At 39.7% G+C, this 12,410-nt stretch overlaps 1 protein-coding gene across 2 annotated transcripts in view; it reads left to right on the top strand.

Moving 5' to 3' along the window:
- The window catches only part of SPPL2A (signal peptide peptidase like 2A), a 37,216-nt gene extending 27,023 nt beyond the window's left edge, over positions 1-10,193 (top strand). For both annotated transcript variants that reach the window (XM_060693295.2, XM_060693296.2), the window contains one exon: positions 6,932-10,193. In XM_060693295.2, the coding sequence (XP_060549278.2) occupies positions 6,932-6,997 (66 nt within the window). In that variant the 3' untranslated portion in view covers positions 6,998-10,193. The remainder of the gene's footprint in view (positions 1-6,931) is intronic.
- Positions 10,194-12,410: the final 2,217 nt, after the last annotated feature.

Below are 12,410 nucleotides of genomic sequence, written 5' to 3'. Positions count from 1 at the left end.
GCCCGATGCTGACCCATTCGGTGCCCCTTAGTCCAACATAGCTCGCAAGACTGTTGTGACCGTAGACATAATAATTTGAAGGCAGGGATACTACCTGTGCTGCCTAGAGCTCTGGAGGGAAAAAATATATATGAGAGAATTGGTCTGATAGTGGGTGGGCCTTCAAGTCACTCTTGATTCCTTGGGACTGCTTGGCAACGTTTTTGGAAGTGTTTTGCTGTTGCTTTCTTCCTGGGGTCGAGAGAGAATGACTGGCTCTAAGTTGTCCAGCTGGTTTTGTGCCTAAGGGGGGGATTAAAGTTCACAATCTCCCTGTTTTTTTTAGCCTGGTGTCTTAATCCGCTATACCAAGCCGGCTCTCTGTAATCTTAAGAGCAAATAAAGTAAATCTTCACCAGATACCTTGCCGCAAGAGAATGTCTTTTGAAGGAGACCAGGGGGGCAGAAAAAGTAGGTCTGAAAGGGTCAGGGCCAGTTTGAAATGCCCTTTGCCCCCTTCCTTCGGTCGCCTACAGCAAGGGTCTCCAACCTTGGCAACTTTATGACTTGTGGACTTCAACTCCCAGAATTCCTCAGCCAGCATGCGCTGGCTGAGGAATTCTGGGAGTTGAAATCCACAAGTCGTAAAGTTGCCAAGGTTGGAGACCCCTGGCCTACAGGATCCATTTTTTGCTGTATTCCCTGCTTCTCTTCCACTTTATTTTTCGCCATGCCTACGTTGCTTTTCCGTGTATCTGACTCTATTCTCCTTTCTGTTTCTGCTTCTTCTTTCCATGTCCTCAACTGCTTTGTTTCTGTGTCACCTGCATATCTACCTATTGGCTTGGCTGTTCTACAGTTTCCCCATCCCAGATGTTGCCTTCACCCAAATCCTTTTATGCAAGACCCCTGACTCTACTCCTTACTCCCTACCCGGAGGTTCTCCATCTCATTTGCTGTTACCCAGCATTTGCAGCCTTCTGCCAACTCTGCTCCGTGCTGTCCAACTTGTTTGCATCTTCTTCTCCAGCTCCTTGTCACCTTCCATGGTCTTTACCTCCTCCCTTGACCCTCCCTAGAGGACCTGAATGGGATTCCAAAACTGATCAAAGATGATGTGCACTCTTAACGTGGGTCAAATACCTAGGTATAGCGGTTAAGACAGGTGAAGTCATTCTCTCTTCTTGATTTTAAAATGATCCGGTTAAAAACTGACAATTGCAGGCTAAGCCTGCAATAGTCCATTTGAGCCACAGTGGCGCAGTGGTTAGAGTGCAGTACTGCAGGCTACTTCTGCTGACTGCTGGCTGCCTGCAATTTGGCAGTTCAAATCTCACCAGGCTCAAGGTTGACTCAGCCTTCCATCCTTCCAAGGAGGGTAAAATGAGGACCCAGGTGGTTGGGGGCAAGAGGCTGATTCTGTAAACCGCTTAGAGAGGGCTGTAAAGCACTGTGAAGCGGTATGTAAGTCTAAGTGCTATTGCTATTTTGTCAAGAAGCCCAGAATATAATTTATATATCCAAAGCATATGAAATCTACCCAACTGTAGTGAACGGGTGGAGAGAAGAAAAGAGAAAAAGGGAAACGGTGAAAAAAAGAGGAAGCCAAGACAGAATTACGTTCTATCTTGACCAAATTGGCAATAAGGTGTGACACCAAGGATTTGAAGGTCATCTGATGATTTGGTCCTGCTTTTGATATTCCCATGGAGATCAGAAAGTTTGGCACCTGCCTAAAGCTGGCAAACAATTCTTTTCTATGCACAGTTTTGGCCCCCTTAAAAAGAGATTGATTGAAATGGACAGGATGAGCACCCAAGAATTTCACTTAACGGAACCAGTTCTAAAGCCAATAAATCCTCCAAAGTCACAAGAGTGAGGGGCCTTCTTTGTTTTCCTTTTAGCCCCTTTCCTGTGAACTAGTGAACTCACAGGCCTGTTCACAGATAATGGGGGATCGTGCAGCTGAATGTTTACACAGAGGTTGGGGAGGCAATCATTGCTGTCGGAACCAGAGCAGCGTAGCTTAGTTCAATATGTACTTTGTGCCTCTTTTTTCGTCTCACTTTTTTTTTTTTTTTTAATTTGATTTATATGCCGCCCTTCTCCGAAGACTCAGGGCGGCTTACAATGTGCTCAGCAATAGCCTTCATCCTTTTGTATATTTATACAAAGTCAGCTTATTGCCCCCACAAACTGGGTCCTCATTTCACCTACCTTAGAAAGGATGGAAGGCTGAGTCAACCTTGAGCCTTGGCGAGATTCGAACCCTGCAGTAATTGCAGGCAGCTGGTCTTAATAAGCTTAATAACAGGGTGCCTTAAACTCCTGTACTACCAAGGCTCTTCCCGAGCCACATTTAAAAGCTCAGCCTGAGAAATACATATTTCTAATGGGAGTCCCCTGGCCCTACTACTTCGCTCCCACTTCTAAACTAACAACCGAGTACTCGTATCTCAAACGGCAAGCTTCATTCTTTAGAAGTACTTAACGTTGCCATAGCGATAGTTTCATATTCTTTTCTCGGCAAGCAAGGATTTAAATTGCTTTGAACTTTGGATCTTTGTGTCAGCACGACTTAGTCTGGAATGAAAATCCTAACTCCGCGGCATGAGAATTTGAAGGCAGTTCAAGCAAGGCTCAGTTCAGTGAGACCTTTAAACTAGTCTGTAAGTTCTCAGTGGCAAGCAATCTTTTTGTTCGACTTTCCTATCTACCTTGCGCTTTTTAAAAGCAAAAGTCCACACACGCTTTTATTTCCTGCAAGTTCAGGCGGTGTGTGATTCAACCAGCTTATTAACATTCAGCACCAAGTGGTGGAATCTTTTTAAGTGAAGAACGGAGGAAAAGTCCCCATTGACTTTTTGATGAACTGATGAACTGTCTGGTATTACGTTCAAATTTGCTGAGTGGGAATACCCGAAGTCCTATTTTAGAGACAGCTTACCCTTTCAGGTTACCTGAACTCGAATTAACCCTTGTTTGCCAGAGGAGCCTTTTAAAAAGATTTGCTCCCTGGGGGAAAAACACTCTTGTTTTGTTCTCGTCGTATTTGAGACGCAAACAAAGAGACACTTCAAAGTGTCACAAGCGATCTTGTGATGCAGTTTCTGAACAAATTTCCCACCCGACCAGATTTTTTTATTTTTTTTGCAAAGACACCCAACGTGTTTGCTAAGCAGTGATTTGATGGATATTTTTGGAAATCTTAAAAACGGCACAGATCTTGATACTCGAGCCAATATACTGTCCTGCCTTTTCATTGTTGCATTCTCATTGCCCTAAAATTATAGTGGCACAAAGAGTGATGCTATTTGGAGCTTGCTGTTTGGTCCTATTTCCAGTTAGGCATGTGGATAAATGTAAATAGATTCTTTCTGGGGTTTCCTGAAATCTGCTTTCAGGTCTTTGGAACCTGTTGCACCGTTAAAGCTTAATAATCACCAATTTTTTTTTGCCTATTTGTGTTTTTCCATCCGGCCCTTTTAGTCTAACTTAGCGAGGATGATCAATGCTGAATCAGCCAAAGAACCCATCTGATAGCTTAGAAAATGTTATAAAAATAATCTGTATTTTTTATGGGCTTGGTGTTTAAATGGAAGTAGGTACGCCAGATATTTTTCTCTCCCTCTAGAACAGGGGTGTCAAACTCGCGTCGTCACGGCAGCGTCACGTGACGTATGGGGACTTCCCCCCCTTTGCTAAACTGGGTGGGGGTGGGGCCAGCATGTGACGCATCTCGACCGCGGGCCGCAAGCTTGGCACCCCTGCTCTAGAAACTTCCGTTCAGCTCTGCATCACAATAAATTGTACAGCGTTCATACTTGTGCGTTGCCTTAAATACTCCTGGGGTAGAAAGGTAGGGAATAAATGGAAGGAATAAAGATATTTTGTCTTGATTTCTGCTGGTCATAGAAAAGGCCTCTTTGGAACGTCAGCCGTTATTTCCGACATATTTCCAAACCTACCTTTGCCTGCCAGCCATTACAACTGTAACCGGTTCTTGGGAAGCTGATTTTTACCATTCACAAATTGCAATGGATGCTTTTATAAGCCGGTGATGTTCGCACATGCCAAGCTCTGAGGCTGCTGAACCAAGAACGCTGGCCTCCTCTCCACCCCCACCCACCCCTACAACAGCCGGCCTCTGTATTTGAGTTGATGGAGCCAGCTAGCAAATAAAAATTAGCTTGAAAGTTTAACAGTTGCCTCATCCACTTCCTGCCTCCCCGTGTTTATTTTTGGCTCAAACTGGCAGCATGGTTTTTCAGTCTGCACTTGGTTTGATTCTTGACCTGGAAAGAATCGGATACCAGCGTTCTGTCCATGAACGAGATCAGTGCCACATTTTTCAGACTGGGCCTGTTTGCCCTGTCCTTCAGTTTAATCATCTCATGGTCACTGATTTCTTCCCCAACCTCCTGGATTTTTCGGGGTTGGGATGCCGTTTTTGCAAAAAGAGCCTCGATTGCTTTTCCAGCCACATTTTTGGGAGACTTCTTGTGTAGGATGACATGCGTTAAGAGTCAGATGTTTGAAAGACTAGAACTGTTATCTCTCTAGCAGTCTCCGCTTTGATCAGGGATCAGCAATCCTGGCAACATGTAGGCTGGGGGAATTCTGAGAGTTGAAGACCACAAGTCTTAAAATTAGGGGTCCTTGGTGCTCTCTTGAGTTTGGATGCAGGCGTTTCATGACCCAAGCTAAGTAACATCATCGGTGCTAATCATCATCATGAACATCGACATCATCGTCACTAGCCCTGATGATGTTATCTAGTTTGGATCATGGAATGTTTGCAAGAAAGCAACATCAAGGACCCCTCATTTCAACCCTGAGCTACAAATATTCTCTTTTTTATTAGTCTTAAAGCTGCCGAATTTGGAGAGCCCAGATTTAGATGCCCTGTTTTCTTCAACAGGTGAGCTGCAGGCTACCCTAGCCTCATGTCTTGATCCAGTTTAAGATGGAAGAGTATATCCAAACTCTTACCGTGCTACTGATTCAGATTTATTTGGCGTCCATCCCTTTTTTTAAGAAACCCATAGGAATTAACTCACCCAGGAAAATATTTGACTCATTAAAACAGAAGCAAAGGAGGCATGTTCATCCCTTGCATTTTTTTTTTAAAAAGCCCCACCCACTTTGGCTTCACAGATTTTCTGGAAAAACTACATTGCAGAAAAGCATTCCCTCCCCCATTGGCTTTTTAGAAAATATTGATTAACTTCAAGAGAACTAATGACTATACCTGTTTGTTTGTTTGTTTGTTGGTTGGTTCTTTGCTTTCTGAGGAGTTATGGGCATTTGTTTTGTTTTTTAAGTCCTAGGTTTTTTTTCTCCAGCACTAAGATATCAGCTCCTGATTTTGTGAGTGATAACAGCTTTTTTTTTCTCTCATAGTTGGATAGTAAGAGTATATAATTAGTAAGAGGCAGGGATGAAATGCTCCCGGTTTGGACCGGATCGTCTGATCCGGTAGCGATGGAGGCGGGTGGTTCAGAGAACCGGTAGCAAAACTCCCTGCCCCCCTGCCCCGCTGAGCCGCACAATCATCAGAGGCTTTTTTTTACTTTTAAAAGCATTTTTTCTACAACCTCTTCTGCCGAAAAAATGCTTTTAAAAGTAAAAAATAAAAGCCTCTGATGATCGCTCAGCTGGGATCATCAAAGGCTTTTAAAAGAAAAAAACCCCTTTTTTTCTTTTAAATGCCTCTGACGATCCAAGCTGAGTTGCCTGATCGTCAGAGGCATTTAAAAGAAAAAATGTCTCTGCCGATCAGGCAACTCAGCTGGGATCGTCAGAGCCTTTTGAAAGCATCTTTTCACAACCTCTTCGCCGAAGAGGTTGTAGAAAAAATGGTTTTAAAAGAAACAAAAAAAAGCCACGCCCACCCAGTCACATTACCCCCCCAAGCCACGCCCACAGAACCGGTAGTAACAAATTTTAGATTTCACCACTGGTAAGAGGGAAGATACTTTAGGAATATGTAGACCAAGTTCGCATGTTTGGTTAATCATAATAAATCATGATTAACCAAACATGCGAACCTGGTCTGCATATTATTGACTAAATCATAATTCACACAATTTTCTGTGTCCCAAACTAACCCCCCCCTTTTTCTTTTGACTCCTGCGGTTACCTGAGTCCAACAGTTGTGTTCTGTAATTACATAACCCAATGGGTGCTTCTGTTTTCGTCTATTTCTGACTTTAAGCAGAAATTGTTTTCCTCTTCCCATGAATCAATTTGTTTTTAGAGCCTCCCAACAGTTTTTAAGTAAAGCTTCTCTACTATAATAGAGATAGTTTTGAATGCTGTTTTAAGCATCTTATTGTTTAGTTCCATGTGCTACGTGTATAAAGTACAGCAAATTGTACCCCGTTTCCCCAAAAATAAGACATCCCCTGATAATAAGCCCAATGGGACTTTGGAGCGCATGCACTAAAATAAGCTCCCCCCCCCGAAAATAAGCCCTCCCCGAAAATATTTAAACACAGAGCTGGAAATCAGGTAAGACGGCAAGAGGAGCCCCATTTTGCTCCACGCACCCCAAAATAATAAGACCTCCCCAAAAATAAGGCTTTATTTCAGGGTTCAAAAAAATATAAGACAGGGTCTTATTTTCAGGGAAACACGGTATTTGGTTGAGAACATCTAACGTTTTTGCTCGGTTTATTTTCCAGGGGTTCCTGAAAAGATGAACCAATCATTTTTGTCATTCTACTCACACTTTTACAAATATACGAATTTGTAAACCAATAGTAAAACTTTAGTGTTTGTTTTGTTGCTTGGGAATGAAGGCTCCGATTATTCACTTAGACAAACCTTCTTTATCTTTGGTCCTGGGCTGTATACCATCATATTTATTATATTGCTATCCTTGTAATTGCCTAACGAAAATACAAAGCCAGCAATTTGATTACTAACATGCCATTTCTTTTATGCCCAGGTGATGACTTCTGCTTCTAATGAAGAAAATGTCACACCAGCCACCCAACACCATGAGGGACAATAACGCATCACCAAAAATAATGTACTATGGTTTTTCTACTCAAATAATAGAGACTGGTTTAATTTTTAAACTGGAATATTTCATACACTTTATTATGAAAAGAATCGCCTTTTTTTTACACTTGCACATATATTTTTGTGAAAAGTTTACTATTGATATTCTCAGAATTGTTAGAACATGTTATCTCTCGAGGTACCAAACCATATTCAATAAACCTGTGCCTTGCTTCAATTCAAGTTTGTGGCCTATGAGATAGATAGTATTTCTAATTGATCGTCCAATTTGCTCCTGGATCTCAGGCTTTCCACCTAAATCTTTGTTTGAAGCATTTAGGAGCAGAATAATGCAGACCAGAAGTGTCTTATCAGAGGTCCAGCTAGCAGGAAATGCCATGGGTTACTATGCAAATATGAGAAAGTAACAATGGGCAACTTAGAGTTACATGCAACCATGTAATCCTATGAGTACAGTTCCCAGAAGTCCAGGTTGATGCCAATATTCTGCAGCAAAATGTATATTTGATTGCATCCAATGATTGTCCCCCAAAAGAGAAAAACAGAGGCATTAAGGCCTCAATATTCCCATTTTTTTTAACCTTATCAAACCCTAAAAAAACTGAACTGTTCGGCCCGGTCCTTTCCATTTTGTAGCCATGTCACTGTCACTAATCTTTTGACCTTCAGTGGTTGAAAGAAAAAAGATATACAACCTGTGGCTTCAAAACGAGTTCTCGCCCGTATAATAATACAAGTTATAATGTATAATGTAGAGGGTGTGAAATTATAAAATAATTATAAAAGTAAGATGGACAAAGAATCAGCTGAGAAGAGCCCATTCACTCATTATTGTTATAATTAGGAGTTCCTGTACTTAATCCATTGTGAGTTAATGAATATTATTTTTTAAAATACTTAAAGAGAAAAATTGGAAGGAATATACAAAAACCAGAAACTTAGTTTTCCTCTTTAAACATAAGCACAATTAATAAAAGTCTTAAGTTTCAAAATCAGAGGCTCATTTTTAGTTCTCCCTAACTGATCTTTTATTGTCATCACTGTAACACGTCCATCATTTGAATTTTTATTTCAACCTATGCCCTAGTACAAAGCTTTTACAACAGTCATCATAATGTTAATAGAATAAATTCAGCTCTAGCATTTTGATTTGAAAGAGATTTCCCACTTTTAACATCTCTTGGAAGTGCTGATGAACCAGAAGTTTGGTAACTTTGAGCACCAACATAGTTTTAAACCAAAGATACTTGGAGGAATGTGTAAAAGAAAAAAAAAATGGGAAAAAAGACTTGGCAATGCTTTAGTTCAGATGTAATATAAGAACAACAGTGTAACATAAACTTCCTCATTTGGTGCCTTCCACATATCATAGGACTGCAGCTACAGAATATTGTTAAGAATTCTGGGAATTGTATTCTACATGTTTAAAAGCCATCAAGTTAGGAGAAGCTGGAATAATTAGGTAACATGGATCTTGTAGATCAACTGAAGAGACCGGAAGCTTTTGAAATAACTGTTTTTTTATGATGTTTTCACTCAGGAGAAATAGGCTTCCTTTAAATGAAACTTCGTTTAAGCTAATGAGAACAAGTCTGAAAAGCAATTTAAAAGCACTTGCTATTCTTTTTACTAGTTGCATACTTGTAAGGTCAATCTCCACAAGAGAAGGCAGATCCATAAAGCAAGAATTTCCTCTAAATTTGTAGACCAGAGGTCTTCAAACTTGGCAGCTTTAAGACTTGTGGACTTCAACTCCCAGAATTCTGGGAGTTGAAGTCCACAAGTCTTAAAGCTGCCAAGTTTGAAGACCTCTGTTGTAGACACTGTCTTATAGCAATTTAAAATATTGATTTTGTGTGGGCTTTTGATTTGAGGTGACACATCCATGAAGAAGATGGTCTTCATGAGAACTTCCCTGCCATGCCCCAAGGTGTAGGCAATGAAGGGTAGAATAGATTGTACCATAGCTACAATTCCTTCATCCATATATCAGATAATAGGTTCAGGGACTTTCCTGGACCATTTGATGGAAGAGTTTCCATTCACTGTTGAGCAGAATACAGAAATGAAAAAATGGCCTACATTTTCTTGATATACTATTGGGGTCTTCTTGTAAGGGACAGGAGGCATACAGCTGGGATATTTCCTGTTTTCTTTTCAGTCATAATTGATGAAGCTTTATTTAATTATTACCCGAGCCCTTTCTGTCAAAAGGCTTACTGATCATATGGGACACATTTAAAACAGTCAAGGCTGCAGAGCAGGTGTCAGATCATCAGGTTTACAGACTTAAGAAACTTGAAACGATAAATACCAAGGTTTCTTATCCTGTCCCCAACATGATCCATCTTTCTTTTTTCTTCATTCTTTTTAAATATTCTTTAGTCAACATGAATTCAAACAGACTTCTCGTTTTAACACCGGTTGTAATAAATCAAGGGAACCTGAAACTTATATTTGCATGATGGATAGAAAAGAGATCCTTTGCTCTTAAAATGTCTTTTGATGAGACAGATGCAAGCTTAAATTGTAGATAAAAGGTTAATCTGAGTTTTAATTTTGCTGGGTTTGGGAAGAGTAAAAGATGGCGAGGAAATGAATAAGACTTTTTGAATTGCTTTTGTCTATTTTTTTACATTATATTGTTTGCTACTTCGGATTTCTTTTTAACGTTCAATAAATTTAATTCATAGAGAAATGTCAAATTTAATCTTGTTTAATGTCTAAGTTCACTGAGTTACATTTGTAAGGAATAGAATTGACAAATTATATACAGTTGTCCACTGAACATGCATTTGCTTTTTTGAGACAGAGAGTAGAATAAGTATGATTCAAATTATGACAAATGTTTCAAGCTTCTCATTTTGAAATGTTAAATTAACAGTGTCTATGGACTATTTAACAATTTATTTAAAATTGGGTGCTTTTAACAATTGGCTACTGAATAGCATGCTAGGGGCCACGTTTGACATCTGCTAAAAAGTGGTTAAAAATTCAGTTGTCCATTTTCATTTTAACAGCCTTAGTAATAAGAATAACATTTATCATAGTCCTGCTAGAGCAATAATCCAGTCTGATAATCACTTTCTTTGCTGCTTTATTTCTGAAACATTGTATATTTTTGTTTTCTAAGATTATTATAATTTGGAAAAACATTTTATATCAAATAAACTTTCAGCAATAATTTTAAGTATTGTTTTATTTCCTGTCTGGTTTACACATTAAACATAGCCTTTGTATGACATCAATATGGCGGTTAATCATCTCCATTTGCTTTCCAGGGAAAAAAACTAAAAAAAAAAAAAAATAGTTTATGCCTTCTCAGATTTTAAAGATGTATCTTGGAAGATGCTAGGGGAACCTTTACTTATATATATTTTTTTTTGTCTGTTTGAATTCGCCTTTCAAGATTTGATTTTTATACACTTAAAGATAAAGGTTCCCCTCGCACATATGTGCTAGTTGTTCCCGACTCTAGGGAGCGGTGCTCATCTCTGTTTCAAAGCCGAAGAGCCAGCGCTGTCCGAAGACATCTCCATGGTCATGTGGCCTCAACGCCAAAGGCGCACGGAACGCTATTACCTTCCCACCAAAGGTGGTCCCTATTTTTCTACTTGCATTTTTTATATGCTTTTGAACTGCTAGGTTGGCAGAAGCTGGGACAAGTAACGGGAACTCATCCCGTTACGCGGCACTAGGGATTCGAACCACTGAACTGCCGACCTTTCGATCGACAAGCTTAGCGTCTTACCCACTGAGCCACCACGCCCCTTAGTAACTAATAATTACTAAGTGTAATTACTAAGTGTAATTAGTAATTACACTTAGTAATTAGTAATTTTAATCCACTGTACCTTTTTATCTTCTATATTGGAAGCTGCCTTGAATTTTCAATATTCATTGCTCCATATGTTGTACGAAACATTCCTTCTGCTTCTGGCCAAACTGCCCCTTGTACCTGTAGCATATTTACATTTCTTGGCTACAAGAACAAGTTCAGGCAGGTTTGGTGAGCTATCGAGCCACAAGATAAGAGGTAGTCAGCCTTAGGGCACCTTGGCTGAGACCCAAATGATCCTTTACACAGCATTGTTTTTGCAGGAATAGTAATATATGCTATTCCAGAGCTTTTGTGCTCCTACAACCAGGTAGTCGTTGACTTGTAACCATTTATTTAGTGACCGTTCAAAGTTACGACACTGAAAAAGGCGACTTATGATCATGTTTCACACTTATGACCCTTGCAGCATTCCCATGGTCACGTGATCAAAATTTGGATCCTCTGCAACTGGTTCGTATTTATGAATCTTTCATAAATTCTTTCTCTATTGACTTTTCCTTATGAGGGACTTCCTTGCTGTTCCGCAAGGCATCTTTGTCCTAGATTCCTTTGCAATTTATTTTTTAAAAAAATATAAATAAAAGTGCTTATTCTACAATTTGTTTATCTAGTCCTAGTCCAAAGTGGGTGGATGAATTGAAACTTTGGAAGAGGAATGCTGATGTTCAATAACACTTCCACCTGTCAACATCTATCGCATCTTTTTTACTGATGTTGAAAATTCTGATGTTCTCATTTATTGTGATATTTGTGCCTTCAACCATATGGAGTGGCCTTAGAGCCTTGGTAGTACAGGGGTTTAAGGCACCCTGTTATTAAGCTGGTTATTAAGACCAGCTGCCTGCAATTACTGCAGGGTTCGAATCTCGCCAAGGCTCAAGGTTGACTCAGCCTTCCATCCTTTCTAAGGTAGGTAAATTGAGTACCCAGTTGTGGGGGCAATAAGCTGACTTTGTATAAATATACAAAAAGTATGAAGGCTATTGCTGAACACATTGTAAGCCGCCCTGAGTCTTTGGAGAAGGGCGGCATATAAATCAAATTAAAAAAAAAAAATACCGGAATGTTGGCCATCCCAAGCTATGCAATAATTCTAAAACCAAGAATATATTAATATTATATTTAAACGCTGACACGATTCTTCGCAGATGCCTAACTTTTCTTTGTGTACTATTGTTAAAACAGCAACCAAATGCTAATGTGTTTTGCACAGAAAGCCACAACAAAATTCTCTCAATTTTCCATGTTTATAGGATCGCTAGTTTACAAGCTTAAGGATCAACTTGCACAGAAATCAATAATAAAACTGAAAAGATGACAGTGTGCAAAAGACAGCTTGCACGTACTATTATAACTACAAGTTGATTATAATATGGAGGGTATAGTTTAGTATTGCAACTGTTAAACTGGAGTGCAGATAAAGGTGACGTTAAGACAGTGGCGTTTTATGATAATTGTATTTACAAAAGTGATATGCCAAGTTGATAGTAATTATAACAGCTGAGAGGATAAGTAAAATGTTAGACTTAGCCTTATATCTTGAGGTCACACTGACATTTCT

This window comes from Pantherophis guttatus, chromosome 13 (assembly GCF_059756535.1).
Source record: "Pantherophis guttatus breed Tessera chromosome 13, ASM5975653v1, whole genome shotgun sequence".
Lineage (NCBI taxonomy): Eukaryota > Metazoa > Chordata > Lepidosauria > Squamata > Colubridae > Pantherophis > Pantherophis guttatus.
This window is presented reverse-complemented; position numbering and strand designations above follow the sequence as displayed.